This window comes from Corapipo altera, unplaced genomic scaffold, assembly GCF_003945725.1.
Source record: "Corapipo altera isolate COAL_440 unplaced genomic scaffold, ASM394572v1 49, whole genome shotgun sequence".
In the NCBI taxonomy this organism is placed as follows: domain Eukaryota; kingdom Metazoa; phylum Chordata; class Aves; order Passeriformes; family Pipridae; genus Corapipo; species Corapipo altera.
The window spans coordinates 9,736,322-9,756,920 of record NW_020884879.1 but is presented as its reverse complement, the minus strand read 5'-3'; the positions used below and the strand labels follow the sequence as shown (position 1 = coordinate 9,756,920).

At 37.3% G+C, this 20,599-nt stretch overlaps 1 protein-coding gene across 1 annotated transcript in view; it reads right to left on the bottom strand.

The window, feature by feature from the left end:
• Positions 1-20,599, bottom strand: part of LOC113945070 (lipoxygenase homology domain-containing protein 1-like) — a 128,592-nt gene that overhangs the window by 75,260 nt on the left and 32,733 nt on the right. Inside the window, exons 19-20 of the mRNA XM_027638913.1 lie at positions 17,506-17,669; positions 5,144-5,369 (exon numbers count right to left, since the gene is read on the bottom strand). Of these exons, the coding sequence (XP_027494714.1) occupies positions 5,144-5,369; positions 17,506-17,669 (390 nt within the window). The remainder of the gene's footprint in view (positions 1-5,143; positions 5,370-17,505; positions 17,670-20,599) is intronic.

The following is a 20,599-nucleotide window of genomic DNA, read 5'->3' as shown; positions in this document are numbered from 1 at the left end:
TTCTAGGAACACAAAGATGACAACCTTGCCAAGAATTGGCAGTCAGTCTGTGGGAGCTTTCCTCTAAACTCATATAAAGAGGACAATGGACACTTAACTAACTGGGTTTTTTAGCACTAAGCGCTTCACTAAGCAAATTCACTCCCACCAGGCTGCTAGTGTAAACAGAAAAATTGGTCAAAGTGCACAAAAGCTAGAGGGATATTAAATGATATACAACACTAAAATTGTCAAACTCTTTCTATTCAGTCCTCCCTTAATGATGGCATTCCAAGATAACAGAACAGCTCCAGGTTCGGCCTTTTTTCCATATGACATGCCCACTTGAATTAAATGGTCATTTTGGCTCAATCTGTCAAACTATTTACTACCCAGGTTTCACAAATAGTGTTTGGCATTTTGCCATGACAGAAGGGTAAAGGTTGGTGAGTGCTAAGGCTAAAAGACAACAAAGTCTTAACGGCTGATTGTGGTTAAGAGGGACTATCTTCCTCAGAAGTGGTGCATATATTATTTGAGAAGACCCAAATATAAAACCAATATCAGGTGTAGACATTTAAATTAAAATTACAGTTCTCACTGTAATCTCCACTAAATGGTGTCTATTGTCCACTATTACTCTTTGGAGCAGTAGTCTAAAAATATATATATTCTTCATAACATGTAAGAAAATTATCAGCTTTGAAAAACACACTAATGGATTTTACAATAGGAAAGAGAAGCTTGAGTATTTACCTGTGTAGTTGGTGCCTCCTGAGTGATAAAACAGGGATACAAATTCTGTAGAGCTAACATTTGTGTCATTACTATTTGCTTTGGTCGTCTTTTGCATTATTTCAGTCAGTAGGTGCATCTGAACTTTCTATATTTATCTGCACATTTCTCCAAGTGAAAAAGAATTCTAAATATTTTGGGCTGGAATTTTTCCTAATTCAGTCTCTATGTCTGTCTTTTATCTCGTATCAGTACAATTATTCCTTCAATTATGTGAAGAAAAACAGAATACATTTACCCATTTATATTCTCATTTGAAGTTTATGTTCATATAAACACAACAGTAAGAAAATTCAACACTTCTTGTATCACGTACCCCTTCAGTTCAAAACTTCAGCCATATCTGAAGACAATCCATGTTAGAATGTGTGAAAATGTTCTGGACATTTACAAAAGAACACAGGCAGATATTGGCAGGGGGCAGTCCAGCTAACACCCTGCTCTGGCTTCTCCCAGGCCTATCACAGGAGCCGTCAGCCCCTAGTCTGATGTGGAGCCATCTCTACAATCACAGGGGCACCAGGACAGATGGAAACCCAACTTAGAGAAAGGGACACTCTCTTCCAGCCCCTTCAGCCGTGTCCCGGGAGAGTCTCAGTCCCAGTGTCTGGGCATGAAACCCAGCACAGTGAGTCAATTTGCAGTATCTGCCATGCTTTTGGGGTTTGCTGCCCAAGGGTGTCCAACACAATATAGGGCCGAGGGGAAGAGAATTTTGTAATTGCACAGGATTTATGAGATGTTCAGGGGAGGAACTAAAGATGGGGAAAGACATGGATCTCCTTCTCACTTGGGGAGGAACAGGTGTTAGAAAACAGAGGGATCGGATCTGTGCGCACATGTGGGTAGGGGATCTAAGTGCCAGTGACTGGACTGAGACCCAGCTGGGGTCATGGATGACAACAGCTGGAGATCCTGAAGGAAGTAAAATTGTCAGCGAGTGAAATGGGACCAGTGGTTAAAAGCCCATCTCTCTAAGTGCCGGGCCACATGAGCAGCTGAATGCTAGAGGGACCATGGGAGTCTCAGTCAGCTGTCAGACACACTGTGAGGTGCAGGTATCTCTAGGGGTGAGACCTGCTAGGGTGCATGTGTGTCTCAAAGGGGCAGACAGTTCTCTGTGTGCATGCATGTGTGCATATGGGAGAGGATCTGTACCAGCAGCTGCAGCAGGGCTGCAGCTTCAGGGCCTCATATGTCCAGATGCCAGCAACTGAGGAGACTGGGATTCAGGGGCAACTGCTGAGCAGAGAGAGTGTGTGAACCCAACTGTTGGAATTATCTACTGTGTACACATCTACATACATATATAGTCCCACTAGTGGGTACCCATCCTGGTGAGCTAGAGAAGGGAGTGGGATGAGGCTGCTGGTGCAGTGTTTGTGCAACCATCTGTGCAGCTGGCCATTATACGTGGTGAATACATGTGCTCTCTCTCTGTGTGCTGACCAGAAGCACATGCTGAGCCTTGCTGCTGGTTGGACCTGGGGCCATGCAGCTCTGGCACCTTCACCTACGCTGGGCTGTCATATCTGGTCTGATTCTCGTAATACTCCTGTGTTATAAGGCTAAGTCAAAAGCACTCGAAATAAGGTTTCTCTCTCATTTTCATTGAGTGATACTTAAGATTTAACCAACTCAGGGCATGATTACTAGTTTCCAATACCTATCACTTAGAAAATAGTTGAACAATTTTTCTTTTATTTTGTTCATCACAATGTAACTAGGCAATGAAACCCTATCAAAACAGCAACAAGTAAACAAAATTGTAAAGTTTGGTAAACTGAAAATATCTAAGACTATCAGAAAAAACAAAACAAAACAAAATGAGACTGTATAGAAAAATCACATGAGAAAACCAGGTTGGAGCAGACCTCCAGGGATCATCTAGTTCAACAGCATGCTTAATTCAGGGACAACTTCAAAGATAGATCAGGTGAAGCTTTTTAAATCTCCAGGGCTGGAAAAGCGAAAGAGAGGAAGTAATAGGAAGAGGAAAAGGAGCCACAGACCTATAAGCCTTGGCAATGTGAAAAAAAAATAATAAAAGAGGGGAGCACAAATGCAGACATATATTGGAGGGTTAAGAAACCTAAGTTAGTAAAGGAAGCTGAGACTGGTGTGATGGAGAGATTGAGAAAGAAGTGAAATCATCACTGGGAGTAGGAGACCAGATTAGTATTAATTTTTTTAAGTGGCTGAGGGACGGTCAGAAAAACTAAGAGGGGTTACCATGGTGAGAAATTTGGATGGAAAAGAAAAAATTCAAAGAGGAAGGTGAAGAAAAACTAAAAGATTCAGGAAATAAATTCAGATCTTAAGAAGAAATGCTAGAAAAACAGAAAGCCAAGGAATCAAAAATCAACTCCAAGGCTTTGGGTCCATATTGGTTGCATAGTAGATTTTTGCTGGGGAAAGGGAGAAAAAGAATAAGATAAAAATTACCCTTTCTTCTAAGAGGGAAGCTGAACAATAGGATAAGTGTTAAAGAACAGCAGTTTAAAAAAAGTGCAAAAAGTGCCTTTTGTCCTTAGTTTACATTTGTTCTTTTTGTTTAAATTTTCTAGGACATCACTTTTATAGTTAAGCAAATCTAATACGACCAGAAGATAACAGATTGAATTGGAAGTACAGGATACAAATTACCAAATAATATCAGATCATCACTGAGTAATTGCCACCACATTGTTTCTTCTGCTGGAGAAAGTGACTTGATGTGATTTGTACAGTACTTGTAAGCAATTAGGTTTAAATGAAAAATGCAAATGGATAGTGTTTCATTTGCTTGTTCTTGAGAAAATAAGTAGGAAATCCTTTGGATTCCTTTCTGAGTTTATATTGATGTTCAATTTAAATATGCCCAAAATCAATAATTAATTAGTAAATTTGAATTTTCAGGAAATTTCCAAATTTTTTTAATGTATCTTTTCTTACATACTTGAGACATATATTTTAATTAAGACAATGTTCCTGCAAGCATAAGGAAATATACAGTAATATAATAATTAAAGAGTAAATGAAGGTGCTGTTTTAAATATATTCCCAGCCATTGATAGAACTGACTTGATTTTTCACACAGAAATACTTAATTGGAGTGCACCTACCAGAATATTAGTACTTCTCTATGAATGGGTATCTCAGACTACATAATACAGATTTGAATTATTGATGTTGAATTGATTGTTTGTACAACTTAATTGGTTTCTGCACTATTTTCCTATTGCCCCAGTATACCACATATATGCCACTATGAGTCTATTATGGTACTGTGATACATTTTAATGGTCATAGGGCCTGATTCATACAGGTCAGTCCTATTTTTTCAAATCTTTTTTTAAAGTCAGTAAATATTCTGCATAATAATTTTTAAAAAGTGAAGAAAATAAAAAAAAGACCATAGGGAAAATGTGAACTAGCTCATACATGTTCCTCAGCATCTTCTGGCCATTCTAATAATACACTCGCACATCACAGTCTTAATGTTTTTTTTCAGAGAATTATATTCTTTCGACTTGAACATTTTCACTTCTTTGATATTTTCTTCTGAAATGACTTGTCGCTAAGTGCATGATGATATTTTTTTATGTTCAAACACTGATTCCTTGCAAAATTCACTGCATCAGTTTGAATGCAATTCACTGTATGGTAGCACTTATCTACGTAATGTCAAACATTATTGGCCATCAGCTGCATTGTTGTCATTCTACACATAAAGAGAATTTTATTTAAAAAAAAAAGAAATCATGCTAAGTGATTATACCAAATCCCTATTCCTTCATAAAGGCCCAGGACTTTTTAAACAATAATCTTATATGATGGGCTATTTCCTACTTCACTTGAAGAGAACAAAGTGTGTCAAAGCTATCGTAAACTTTGAAGTACCAAAGTGTCACCCTGCAGCTAACAATTCCTGTGTGAATGGCTGTGACCCGAGCCTGATTTGAAAAACACGTGTGATGATTCAGATAATGGATTTCTAGTAAAGAATATTTTATGCAGTACAAGAAACGACGATATCAAACTTGACAAAAGGAACTGGATGTCACGTAACACTATGTACCTTGATATACCTTGATTTTCTGCCCGATTCCATTCTTTAAAGAGCAGAATTTGCCAATGATGTACAGGCACTCTGAGAGATCAAAAATTGTATAGGGGTTACATGCACTGGCCACAGATATTATTCTGATTTTGGGAAGGAAAGAATTGAGGTTAAGTGATCGCTTCCTACTTCTGTGGAGATAGAAAGTAACTGAAAGGGATTACTTCATGGTCACGCTGGCTTTTGGGCAGTCTGCCCTGGTAGAAACATGAAAAGCTGTCATAAACTCACAGGATATGGCTATGATCTAAAATACTGAGCACGTACAGGGCAAAAGCTCCTTTGCAGGGTTTCTTATTGCCACTTCTCTCCACGTATCACCTTCATCCTTGTCTTCTGCAAGCCAGCACTCTATGGGGAGACAAATCTCTTCATCAGAACGAGGGACTACTCTTTCAAGTTTGACTTCCTTCAGGTGCCAACTGGGATCATTTCCAGTGTTGTCATGGCCAATGCGGATTTTATATAGCTGCCCAAGATCTCCAAGATTAATCTGTAATGAATTAAAAAAAATGAAGATTTTAATAACAAATTACGGTGTTGTCTTTTAGCCATCCTTATACCAAGCATGCAAGCTAAATGTGCGGCTAATGTGGACTAGAGTAATGGGTTTTTTAGAAAATGAAGCCTTAATATACAATGAATCCCAGAGCAGTCGAGCAGAAGCCTATGGAGTAGTCTGCAAGTGTAATTTTATTGACTTCAGTACCATATTATTTAAAGTGACTAAAGGGCTCAGACATTCCAGTCTGTTTTTAGACCTCTTCACAGAATCCAGTTTCTAGTGTTATAACGTAAATTTCTATTTCTAGACAAATACTTTAACAAGCAGAAATAAGTTCAGTCATTGCTGTCTGAAATAATACGTTTGGAATCCATACAGTTATCATCAGCAGAGTGCTATTAACTATTCCTACCACTTATCAGTCTGCTAGGTTTTTCTTTGACTTCTATTTTCATGTGCACTAGTGTCAGGGTTAATTGTTTCTGTAAGTGCTGGTGCCACACTGCAGCAAATTTAAACAATAAAACGTGACTATGTCACATTGAATACTGCAGCCTTGAAATAAGAGCAACTAAGTTTTGTGTTGCAGAAGTTTTTTGAGCAATGTTGATGGCAAGAACCTAAGCACAAAAGCAGGGTTAACAACTTTAATTTTCAGTACTGTGTTTGAAAGATCATGGTATTTGGGAAAAAAATCAGTGAGAAAAAAAACCAGAAAAAATAGTTGTTTCTTTTACCATTTTACCAATTTTGTACTTTCTCTCATCAAAACAAAAAACAAACAAACAAAAAAAACTTGACAAACAGTTAACACCAACATTGTCCCAGTAGTCCAAATCAACAAAAAAGATTAACTAAGGTCTGTGTTTGAAGGTCTGTTGTGTCTGTTCTGGCTGGTAATATTGATGTCTGCCCCAGAGTGAGAGTTTCCCCTTCAATATTCTTTACAAAGGAAGAGAACAAGGTAATGCTCCTTGTCTCTGTGGAGCCAGGAAATGTCAGAGACACTACAGACATATCACTTTCACTCTTTTGTCAAAACATTTTCCGAGGCAATGACACAGGTTAGTGTAACACTGACATTTCTTAGTCACAACTACCATCACAGAAGAGAGTCTTGCAGCCCTAATTGAACACCATTTCCTTGAATCCTTGCAGTGAGCCTGGCACAATTCAGTCTCATAGGGTGAGATCATGACACCTATGTTAGTAGTATAAAGTCTGCACAGAGTCACACTTATGACTATAGTAGTAGGTTTTGCTATATTAAAACAGTATGTTAAAGTAAGATGTGCTAACTGAAGGTATAACTATAGCATTAATGCAATAAAACCATGTATGTCAAAAATATGTCGCTAATATTCACAGCAGAATTACAGCAACAGATAAAAAGCACTCTGAAACTAGCCAAAAATGTAGTCAGCACATAGGCTAAGTTACCATAATAACCCTGTCACCCAGCTACAAAACAGAGACCACTGCAGTGGGCGAGGGACTGCTAAGGTTGCCTTGCAAATAAATAGAAAAATATATTTGAACTCTCACCCTTTATCTCACCCTTTATTGCAAACTGAATAAAGTGTGATGCTCTCCTGAAATCTAGGCACTGACTGCTATTTGTGGTGCAGAAGTGTTAAAGGGCAATTTAGTAAATAAAACATTGAAACCTTGTGACCTCATCACCATGATTAAATTCTGGCATAACCCTGTTGAAAGAGAAGCATCACAGCCATTTTTTGTACAGTATTCATTGCCATTCATTCTTGGTCAGGACCAGGAAACTCTGTCAACTTCTTTCAACTTCTGAAGCACCTAATTAGTCTTTTGTCTATGAAGCAAACTGAAGCCACTGATAAAGCAAATTGTACATATCTATAGTACACATCATATGAGATGGCTCAAAAGTGAAGCTATCATTTTCTTAATGATATTTATTTATCATATTATGCTAAAGTGAATTTTTTTTTTTTTGGAAGAAAGTCTAAGATGGTAGGTATATTTCCAGGTGAATTACCCTGCAATGACCAGGGACATCTTCCACTAGACCAGATTTCTCAGAAGCCCATCCAAACTGATCATCAATGATTCCAGGGATGAGGCATCCACCACCTCTCTGGGCAACCCGTTCCAGTGTTTCCCCACGCTCATTGTAAAAGCTTCTTCCTTATATGTAGTCTAAAACTACTCTCTTTTAGTTAAAAGCCATTAGCTGTCACCCTATCACAACAGGCCCTGCCAAAAGTCTATCCCCATCTTTCTTATAATCACAAAATCATAAAATCATCAAGATTGGAAGAGACCTTCAAGATCATCTAGCACCACCATAATCACCCCTAAACCATATCCCCAAGTGCCACATCCAGACACCTCTAGAACACTTCCAGAGACAGTGACTCCATGATGCTTCTGGATAAATTATTCTAATGTCTAACCACTCTGCCAGTGAAAAAAATTTTTTCTAATATATAATCTGAACCTCCCCTATTGCAATTTATGGCCTTTTCCTCTTGTCCTTTCACTTGAGACTGACCCCCATCTCACTACAACCTTCTTTCATGAAACTGGTCAAGACAGACAACATCCATAGCCTTTCCCTCACACTAAGGGAGTCAGGTTGGTCAAGCAGGACTTGCCTTTCAATCAACTCACGTTGATTGGGCCTGATCCCGTGATTGTCCTCCATATGTCATGCAATGGCACTCAGGGTGATCTGCTCCATGACCTTCTCTGGCACCAAGGTCATGCTGACAGGCTTGTAGTTCCCAAGATCATCCTTCTGACCCTTCTTGCAGATGGGTGTTACATTTGCTAATTTCCAGTCCCTTTTAAAAGACTGGAAATAAACCCCTTTTAAGTACTGAAATACTGAAATAAAGTCTCCCCAGAGCCTTCTCTTCTTCAGGCTGAACAGCCCCAACTCTCTCAGACTTTCTTCATAGGACAGGTGCTATAGCCAGATGACCATTTTTGTGGTCCTCCTCCTCCTGCTGCTCTCCAGTAGACCTATTTCCTTCTTGTGCTAGGGATCCCAGAGCTGGATACAGTACTCCAGGTGGGGTCTCACCAGAGCAGAACAGAGGGGTAGAATCACCTCCCTTGTCCTGTCAGCCACATAGCAGCGGACGTTTGGTAGACCACTGAAGAAAAGAGATCACAAAAATGAGCACATGCAGGAGACCTGACAAAAAAAAAAAACCCTACCAAAAAAAAATCAAACAAAATAAAAAGGGAACAAAAAAGCTCTGTCCAGACCATTAGGTTTTTGAAAAATCTCAAAAATAATTAAAAACACAGAACACTACCAAGCTGATAACATGCTTAGTAATACACTTAATATTTTTGCTTAATATTCTGTTTCTGACTAATTGTTTATGGGTGTTCTTGGGGGGGAAAAATTGTGTTTATTCTTGCATGGAAATTAAGACAAGAATGTCAATGGCAGAGGGCAAATCAACTGTATATGATGTTCTGGAAGATGTATAATACAATTACAAATTTAGTTTCAGTACCAGTTTCATTTTTGGAACAATTTATCTTGCTGTCAGATCAGATATCACATTGGTCTCTCAGTGGTATTGACTTGCTAACATGTTAGTTTTTGTCAATTGGAATCCTGTCAAATGTATGTCAAATTTTGCTTTTACAGTGAAATGCAGAGGAAAACACTCTTATAACACAGTAGAGCTAATGATATTCTTTTGACAACATAAACACTCTGTCTTAAGGTTGCTTCTTCATTTCTAGTGTTGACTAAATTGCCTTGAATTTCTGCATGACTTGAATGCAACCTGACATCTAGAAATTCCCTTTCACAGCCAGAACATTATGAAAAAAGTTGTAAAACAAAGTTGACTTTTTTGCCCTCATAAACAACCTGTTTACAGAAACCTTGGTCTAGCTGCTCTGTATTCCAGCACCACAGATGCAAAAGTAACATTCAATTTTATATGGAAATAGCCATTCTGATAAAAATGTAATAAAAGTCAAAGGAAGAAAGAATGGGTCCCAGGACTAAAGCATTTTTCCGAAAATCAAGCAACTAGTTTCTACTCCTGAATCTTCTTTAGGCTTTCTGAGAAACATTACATAGTTCACAAGCCCTCTTTGATTCACTTTCTCAACTATACAACAAGAAAAACATGCACGTGCCTCCTACAGGGACATTGCAAAGCTCTCTTCATAAATGTTGAGATCCTCAAGAAAAGACACAAGTTGAAAATTCTGTATTTTTTTCTAAAATTTTCTGTTCATTTTGGGTTAGTTGCTGTTTTTCCATAACTCAATTGAGAGATCAAAAATTATCAATTGTAATTGATTAACTAACTTTGATTGATTGACTAACTTTGATTGATTGACTAACTTTGTAAAGCTCGTATTTTTGCTCAAGGATGATGTGATCTCATTTACAGTCACCTGGTCTCTCATATAATCATGCAATTTCTGTTGTGACTAGTAGAATTTGTGCAGACAGAATAAGAGAGGAATAGCAAGGACCTTCTCAGCAAATATGTTGTAAATCTACTGAAGAATGTGGCGAATATAATAAAGACTCTTCTCTACTGCACTGTGAGTGGATATTGCAGGGACTCAAACCTCCTAAATGACAACGGTACACAGAGATAGACAGCTGATATATTTTGGGACAGTCCTACACTGCCCTGAACAAACCTGTTAAGAGTCCTAGCCACTGTGCACCTGAGTTAGCACAGTAGTCCCTCAGACAGGCCAGTGTCCTGCTTCTCATGGCACCCTGCTGCTGGTGAGCACTGACCAGCAGTGTTGCAGCACAAGTAGCAGCTTGAGACTAATCTTTGCTGTTCTCTGCAACAGAGCATTGTCAAAATCATCAGACATCAAGCCCTCGATCAAAGCACATGGTCAAACCATTGCAGAGTTTCAAACATCTGTTGATTAAACATATTAAAAATTGGCTTGCAAAGTGTCTTCCTGTAAATTCTTCAGCTTGATGTAGTAGAGTTTGGACATAGACGGAAATTCAAAGTCAGGTTCAATTTTGATGTGGCTTACATCAGCCACATATAGAATGTAAATAAGACCTAAGCTGCAGGGATAACAAACAAGGGCATGGAAACACAGCTATCTCACTGAGGTCAAGAAATACCACAAACATCAGGTATATTGATTTTCTTAGGGATGGTCTATTACAAAGATCTTCTAGAAATGCCAGCCTTATGCTCTTCGTAGCAGAAGTTTTTCTAAAACATTTGAATAATCATCTACAGTTCATTTGTTGGTTGATAGTGAAACTCCTTCTGATGCATCAACCGATTTGCATCAAGTTCTGTGATAAGTTCTAAAGGGGATGGACCTCATACAGACCTTGCTTATGTGACAGACTGCCAGTACTTAATAACCTTAATAATACCATTGTGGCTACAATGATAGGGGCAATTCTATTACCTTTGTAGCATTTTTCTTCACTGTTACAGGAAATAATACAAACACATCATATTTTATAGTATCAGTACCACTACATATTATTGAAAAAACTGTCCACTACTTTCAAAAGGGCCACATTTTCAAACACAGTCACTTTGCTTCAGTCACAGTCATATTCTAAAAGTTTGCAAGCAGTTAAACTAGATTGACCTGCTAATCCATACACCTATACACTTTGCACATTGCTGCTATTTATTTTTGTACAAGCATAGGACTAAATTATCTTCTTACCAAAGGCAATGGGAACATTTTCATTAAATCATGCATTAGACAACTTTGCCTTATTTTTTGAAATTGAAGATTAACGAAACTCATATTTTACAATTTGTCTCTCAGCATAAATTGAAATCCAGGTTTATCAGCAAGAAGTTCTTCCTAAAGAGGATACAAGGACTAAATTTTAATTCCACTTCTAAATGAGCTATGCAAATACACTTTTCAGTCTCTGGCATACCTGTGATATTTTGAGTGGAGTCAGTATGACCTATTTTCATGTACTTAAGATGTTTAGCTAAGTGAAAAGTGAAGTATTTCCTTGTCTGAACAAAAAACTGTTCAGTGGAAAGATACTTCCATAAAAGGGTGGAAAGAATACATGTAATAACCCCACTTCTCTTTTATATACTGCAATAAGCAAAATAATGTCACTGCATCCATGTTGTACATAAAGTATCCTGCAATCTCTTTGAGATAAACTCAGGCTAGCATGAAAATAATTTGGATAAATCAACACTTCAGAGGCAGCTGCACCAAAGTCCCACTTTCTAACACATACGCTAGATAACATGTTCAACAGACAGTTATTAATTTCATGTAAGGCCACTTCATTAACAGAGTTTTAGAGAAGTCATGCACAGCAACTGGATTCCCAAAAGAAAGAAAAATCATTGACTTCATTAGTTTAACTTCTACAGCATCTGCATATAATGAAGAAATCTTTGGAAGTAGAAGATATTTTTTAATTGTGAACATTCAGCTAATAACTGTTGCCAAAAATATCATAACTAATATATCAGTGTAGTACCCGTGATCTACCCATGGTGCTTGCTTTTTCCAGATGTCTGAATTCAGCCAACTTGTTAATTATGCCCAAGAAACTTGACACAGCTCTAAGTAATGAATTAGAGTATGTCACAGGTGTTCACACAGAAACTTAACAGTCTCATGAAAAAGGGTGGATATAGACATGCAAGGAGTAGGATTAAAGGCCACACAAAAATGAGCATTATTTTTTCCCACTTCACAGTTGATTTGGTCACAAAAATAAACTCGATAAACAAATACTTCTCATTGCACATTGACAGTTAAACACTTTCTTTTCCAGTCCACTCAAGCTCTGAAAGAACTTTTTTTTTAGTGGGCGATTAATCAAATCATTCTAACATCAAGTATATATGTGTATATATATATATATACAGTCAATACATACATATATCTATGTATCTCTCTATATATCTATCCATATACACTCCATATTGCAGTACATACAGAATAATTACTGAACAATAGCACCACATTCCCCACTCCCAGTTCTTGAAGATGAGATGAGTTGTGTTTTTCTTCAAGATTGTTTGTGAGATCTTTACAATCATTCTATGGTGTTTTATTGGAGCAAGTTAAATTTTGCTTCATGCACAGACTGTAGCTGATGGAGATCATTTTACATACTTCTCCTTTTTATCTCAGTAAGGAATGAGGTTCATCTTGTCATCATATGCATTTCACAGACAGAGACAGTTTCAAGTCGAGTTAAAGCCATGAGTATGATCGTTTTGTGCTACCTTAAGCATCTCTGACTAAAACCTGGGTTTCCCTAGGTTTTATTCCACTGTTTCTGGACCTAAATGGCTGTTATGGCAAACAGGGACAGCTGGAAAATAACAGGACACAAGTTTTGCCCAGCTTTTAGGCATTGTCAGTCTCACGGTTAAGAGAGTGGATAGCTACGTCAGTGCTTGTGTTAACTTCTGCAATCTTCCCAGTTCGGAAGGATTCTCACTGAGCTCATTTCAGGCTCTTTTATTCGAACAATAGGAGAAAAAGCATGAAAATGGATTTGTTTCAACCTATTTTTACAACATTTAGTTTTCTCCTCACTGCTTCTCATTTTACTTTAGAGATCTCAGTTTTGACTCATGAATGAATAACTACGAATCCAGGATAGAGGAATGAAAGACACACAATGAAACCCAACAGATTCTTAGAGTCTGTAGGGTTGATTCTAAAGAAAGGAGTTTTAATTATTTGTGTATAGGTTATTTAAAATCACTGATTATTGTATTTAAACGGGAGGAAACCAAAATGAAAAACGACAGATAAACTTCTAAGTGTACCACCTTCATGTAATGCAGTACAGCCTAAGGTGCACCTGATGAACACAATTCTTTACAAACAAAACACATTTAACTGGAAGGAAAAAGGCTGGGTTTAGAGCTTTAACAATCTTATCACAGGAACACTGTTTATTAATTTTTATGATCAAGTACCTCTGCAAGTATTAGGAGGAGACCTGCTTTTCATGTACCCATACTATTTTCTGGTATTTGCCCTGGTGGAGCACAGCAGTGTTTAAAGGATTATTTGTACAGAAGAGGAAACTTTAAATCATGTGACTGGATGTGGCATCGTCTTTACAAATTAGAGAAATGGGTTCGTGCAGCAAAATTCCCATCAGGGATAGATTCCAGTTTCCAATGCTCCTAAAATATAATGCATACTCCATGTTCTATACTTGTAAACATGGAACAACTACCTTCCTTAGAAAGACAGCCATCAACTACAAAATATAAAATAAGGTTAAAGCAAAGATTTTGAAAATATATTAGGAAAAAATTCCAGCCTTTCTAGTAGTTTAATATATTATTATTTAAGATAAACTGGACAATGTGTCAAGATTGGTAAGACCAACACTGCCCTAAGAGATTGCAGAGCTCATAATGAAGCAAACTCACAAAGCAAAGCATGGAAAAATTCTTGTTAAGGAAGTATTAGGTCCTGCCACTATCAACTAAGATAAGCAGTATTTTGAAAGCAGATCTGCAGAACCAGTCAGTGCTTTTACTGACTTCATTATTACTGGAGCAGCAGAACTTGTACCTGAAGGTATGGAATGATTATGTATTGAAGTAATAAAAATTGAGAGATTGCAGCTGGTTTTTACTGAAGATAATAGGCTTACAGACTTCTGCTTAGTTCTCTTTGACACAGAAGGGAATATTTGGCATGACCAAACATTAAAAGAATACTTATAAAAAGAATTTCTTTATCAAACAGTGTGTACACTCATAAGAGATAATTCACCACGTTTCAAAGAATGATGATGCAGAATACAGGGCTACAGAAAATATAATTTACAATATAATTAAAGCTTCAATGTCTTGAGCAACTCAACATTCTGCCAAAATCAGTATTTTTGAAATACTGAGAAGTAATCAGGGACTGTGATGACACCAGAGGAAAATGCAGGAAACAGATCACACTTGTGATGAAAGCTGTAACTTATGGTAGATTGATATCCCTTTACTGGAGGAGGAATTACTCTCAACAGAAAAATTATGCCCTAAAACTATCCCTGAATAGCAAGAGAAGCAGAAAACTGTAGCCTAGAAGTAGTTTCTTGGAACACACAGGAACAATTGCAGAGCAGAAAGGGAAACCCATCAAAGTTAAACACTGTTTTTTTAATGTTCCCATATTGTTCATCCCTGACATACTCATCTGTAGGAAAAATTGCTAGGCCTCAAGGGCAAATATTGTGCAGTTTACACATGACTGTCTTGTGGAACCTAGAACCCAAGTCTCCAGTCAGAAACAAGAACTCTCTCCGTCACACAATATCTGTAAATTACCTTCAATGAATATCATCATATAGAGATCTCCAAGGGTAATAGCCTTCTTACACTCTACCTACACTACACTGGAGTCTGGCCAGTTTTTAATTTAACTTACGCAAACCTTAATCAGAGATAGCCAAGGTTAATGAAGTTACGCTGGCTTTATACAGCAATACAAGTAACATGAAAATCAAGTTCTAGATGAGCAATGAAATGTCAGATATAAAGGAGCACAAGTTGATTCACTCAAGCTTTAATAACTTTCTTTCTTTTTTCATTATTTTTATCTTTACTGAATATTCATAATTTACTTTTAGGTTACTATGCAGTTGACTGTACTTTCTATCAGACTACCACTATTGATTTTTATTCAGACAATCCAGTATGGTTTTGTCTCATTCTCTTTGTATAGCCAATTCTCTGTCATTTCTTATGGTTGTATTTTTGACCAGAGGGATTTTGAAATGATATGGCACTTTGATTGTTTTTGTGAGGCATGATTGAACTTTATTTTTTTCCACTATATTATGCTGAACTCTCGCAGCAACTTGCATCAGTTAACACTTCATTTAAAAAAAAAGGTTACCTAGAGTTTAAATAGCCTTCGAATATGCAGCACATTTCTACACAAAGACTGCAAATCAAGGGCCATTTAGTCAAGATGGTTCCCAAACTTAATAGATTAAACTAGTAATCAAAACTAAGAGGTGCTATCAAATTTTTCTGCAACTCCACAGGTTTTAGAATTACTGATGTTATTATATGATGCTCTTAATGTTGGAAAACTGTGGGAGTACAGGAGAGGTTTGACTATGAGCAAAGGAAAAAGAACATAGAAATATGTGAAGAAATCTGCAGAACCTCTGTAGTAAACACCTTCTTTACATTCGTCTAAGGAACGTTCATACGCTTCCTATTCATGTTCATGTTTAATGTTTGTTGTATTTCATCCTTCATTGTACCCTTACTCCTCAGTTTTTTATAAAATCCCTCAGTGTTCTGTACCCCAGTTTTCTCCCTTTCCCCTGATTGGTTAGGATTTGCTGCACTGCAGTACCTAATTAATTAGTAATTCCTTATGGTTTTCTCCTCCCATTTTCCCTCTTCATTGGTTCATATTAGCATACTTCTCCCCAACTCCTCCCTAGTTCTGCCTACTTTTCCAGTACCTTTGGTTCCCTACCCTATTTAAGCAGAGTTCTCCCTTCAATAAAGTGCCATTTTACCTCTGTCTCCGAAGTGGTCGGACTCTTATTCCCTCGGGCTGCAACAGAAAACTGTTGCAATATGAAGTGCTGAAATAGTTGGAGTACACAGTTTTCTTTTGGATTAACAAAAAGCTCAGCTACCTTATTAAATTGAGACATTTAAGAAGGAAAGTGTTCTTTTCTTTCTCTTCCCATTGATCAGCGTTAAGTGCTTTTGAGACACAATGGATGGACAAACATCTGGTCAACTTTGAAGCTCTGATGGTATGGTTACACATGAATTTACAGGTTTGATTACACAGTTAGGTTTTATAAAAGGTTTAAGTTGTACTCCTCAGTACAATGGTATATCACCAAAGAAAAACATCAGGCACAAAACCAAGGTGCGGTATATCACACCTAAACATAAATGTTGATGTGGATAGAAATCATCAGAACTCCTGGAGCAGGTGTCAATCTTGCTTTGTTGTTGGGAGGATAAAAATGATGCTTTGGGATGTATACTGCTCCTTCCGAAGAGAAAGCAAGCAAACAAATGTTCTTGGTTCTTCCCTCAAGGAACAGAATAAATGATTAAGAACTGGTGTCAGACAGCATTAACCAGCTCAATAAATATCCAAGAAGATCTTACAGCCAGAATGATTTGAAAAGGAATATTTAAATTTAGTTTTCAGGTATACTGATTTCACCTTCCTGTTTTGATATGAGATAATCTTAAAACATCATTATCTGCAAATTTAGCCAAGTTGCTTTCTACTTAAAAAAATGTAAGGGGAAGACCATCACTGCCTTTCTTCTGCAAGGACTTATTTATACTTCAAACAGTAAAAAAAAATTTAAAAAATCACAGATACTTCCTGTCCCATCTGTCACTGATTCTCCATCATCTGTTTATTATGCATAAATTATTTCAACCTAAAAGACATATCACAGTTTTAACTACCGTAACAGATTCAATCCTGACTGAGGAACTGCATGAACTAGAGGAAATTGCAGGAATTATACAATCTTGCAGAAGTCCTGAGAAATGTCATGTTTCTGAAGGACATCTCTGAGATTTTTTCATAGATAGAAGTCTCTCCATTTGCTTGGAGAAGCAGGACACCACCAGTCTGAATCACATGAGTTAACATACTCTGTGTGATTTTATTCTAGTCCCTATCCATCCTCCCTTTCCTTCTTACTTTCTCCAAGAAAAGGTTCACACAATAGTGTGCTTCAGTGGAAGTCCGAGGAAGTTCATGGAAGAATTTACAGTGGACACTTCCAAAGATGAACTTGCAACACAAGCCATAACCAAGACTATCTTATTTCATGAATTTAAAGACCAGATAAAGAAAGTTCTTTTTACCTCTTCAAATGAACAACATCTAGTGTAAACTAACACATTAGGCAGGTGCAAGTATGAAGCAGATTCTGAGAGACGTCTACTTGATGCAGTTGTGAATACATCGGCTGATTTAAAACTCACTATCATAAAAAATCAGCCACTCCCTCAGAAATACTTATGATCCTTACATATTACTTTGAGTCCTTTTTATTACCTCTATTATCTTGTTTTGAGAAAAGCCATATTGCATATGTTTTCAATTCTCTGGAGTTTACATAACAACCATACTACACCTTAAATGTATCTTCACTGCTGGGATTAAACAGCTGGTGTTTCCCAGATCCCAAAATAATAGGACCAGAAGCTTTGTTCTCTCCATAAGCGTAAAGGGATACTGTTGCTGTTGTGCCAGCTGTTTCAAAATCCCCAGTGACTACAGTAATCTTCCAGTCTCCTTCTGTAAAGTAAAAAATAAAGTCAAAATGCTTGTATAACTGGTACTTAAATGTCGCAATTTACTTGAAAGATATAAACAAAAGCATAGTTTGGCTCAAGAACCGTGACTACAATGTGCCTAAAAGGTGATGAGGAAGAGGCAACTGAAGATAGGCTAAATACTACATCATTCAAACTCGTCTCAAGCAAGTTGTGGATCAAGGATTTAGGATTGCAGTGTTCTAAAGGTGGAAATATGAACACAGAGCTCAGTGAAATTTCTAGTGATAACCCTGTTGCTCAACATAGAAAAAGACCAACATCCAGAATTTGGATTATGACAATACATATGACCAAGAAATGCATTAGGACAAATATCAAAACATCCCAATTAAGTGAAATTTCCTCTTATTTTATGTTGATGTGGCACATCAACAGAGCTTCAATTGCATGGCTGGAGGCATGACATTGAAATCAGCATGGAAAAAATGAGATTTTGTAGAAAATTCTGAACTAGACAAGGACTCATTAGAAAATCATTTTATATAAAGCTCCCTGACACTAAAATGTCATCTTTGCTCCCATGCAATGTACATAAGTTATTTAAATATTCAAAAGCAGCATAATATAAATCTTATTTTAGAAAAGAACAATTCATAATTGTAAAATGCATTTCTGCATCTGAAAAGCTGGGATTGCATGCTTCTCCGCCCCTCATTGATTGCAGCTTTTGTCTGTGTGAAACAAGTTCCACTTAGCAACTTAAATTCATTCTGTGTAAGGCAAACAACAAATGAAATATCAGCCCACAGTTATCTTATAAATAAATGCCATAGCATATACTGCAGTTTTATTAATAGAAAACTGTCTGGTAATGCCTTCCTGATTTAAATCTGTTGTCTGACAGAAACATTTATCTTGGGCCAGCCCCATTATCCCTCAGTAATTTGCCCTGCAAAGATTGCACTGGAACAGGAAGTTCGATCTCCTGTTTTCCAAGTTTTTTGATGTCTGACCAATGCCTGGTTTTGGACTGTGGTAGATTTTTAAGCACACACAAATACACATCTGGGAATTCAGAAAGCAACTGAAGCTTATTTGGTCCAACCAATCAAACCTGGCCAGCTGGTCGAGGGAAGGAATTCTCCCCCTGTACTCTGCTGTGATGAGACCCCATTTGAGTACTGCAGCCAGCTCTGGGGACCTTTACATAAGAAGGATGGGACCTGTTGAAACAGATCCAGAGAAGGGCCATGAAAATGATCAGGAGGCTGGAACACCTCTCCTGTGAAGGTTGTTCAGCTTGCTTCCAGGCAGAGCTTATTGCAGCCTTTATTAAAAGGACTTAAAAGAAAAGCAAAGAGTTTTTACAAGGACATGTAGTGATATGACAAGGGAGAGTGGTTTTAAACTGAAAGAGGGTAGGTTTAGACAAGACATAAAGAAGAAATATTTTTACTACAAGGATGACAAGATACTGGAACAAGTTGCCCAAAGAAGCTGTGGGTTCCCCATCACTGGAAGTGTTCAGGGACAGGTTGGATGGGGCTTTGAGCAACCCGGTCTGGTGGAAATGTCCTTTTCCGTGTCAGAGGGTTGTACTAGATATCTTTAAAGATCTCTTCCAACTCAAACTGTTCTACAATTTTATAAAGGAAGTGAACCATGCAATTTCTGCCAAAAAGTTGTTAAACTCCAGCTTGTAAGAAATTCTTTTGTGCCTTTGAAAATCTGAATCCTCACAGCCTTCTCTATAGACCCACTTTCTTGAAAAAAGAACCATAGTGCCAGACAACAAAAGGATAAACATCAAGTCAACCTCCTTAAAGGCAAAGTTCCTTTGGACCATTTGGCTGGAAAATAAGGACAATTCCATTTACAAAGACTTACGAAGGGTGGTGCAGACAAAGGGTAAAATATGACCTACTACTCTGCCTAAAAATTCAAAAATCAGTCAGAAACAAATACTCATTTCAAAGCAGACAAAATTTGTTTCCTTTTGGACATATTCATTGATTAATTGTGCCTTGAGTGGTTTTGGTGGCCATTTCTCTTGTATTATCCCCTCAAAGTCTATCTTTTATTAAGCAATGGAGCTTCAAAATTATGCAGTTGCTACTCTTGAGACTGTATATTCTACCTAGCTTATCTTCTACCTCCCACGGATAAGTTTAGTATCACTAAACTGGTTTGCACACAAGTACCACTCTGAAGGTAAAAAAAGGGAATCGAATTTCACCAAAAACATGATTAAAAAAGTTTTGGTTTTAAATCCTCTAGATTGATTTTGAGTTTCTCATTGCATTACATGCTTCCAAATGGAAGCTGGAAACAGTATTACAAAAATGTAATTCTTCTTGGCATAAAAAGCTGGGGTTGTTCTGATGAGGTAGAATACCAAGAGTTCCTTAATGACTGAAGAGGAATACACATTAAAGGGAAAAGAATACAGAAAAATATGTAATGACATGACATTCCTTTAGCATACATGGAGAAAAGGTGCAATCTAGCACCAGGTACCTCCCTGGGGACATCAGAAAGCGGTACCTTGCCACAGATGACTTTCTAGATTTATTTTTTTTCTTTTATAGAACATTACAATACACTAGAAAGTTCTAGTTCTCAGAAAAATAATTCTGTTTTAAAAAAATTATATAGAATGAAGATGAGATATAATTAAAAGCTTATGGGAAAAAAGTAGGTGAACAAAATCTCAGATGAACCACTAAAGCAGGAATTGATGCAGTCCCTCTAGGTGTAGGATACGCAATTTCAAGTCTCCCACTGTTCCACATTTTACTGACTGTCCCAAACAAGACGTTATTTGTTGCATATGCTTTTGGCTGCCTAACTCTGATTGAGACATTTGCACAGCTTAAACAATATAGCAGAGAGACCCAGCTATAGGTGCAGAAATGACTAACCAGACCAATTTAAAAGGAGGATCTCCAG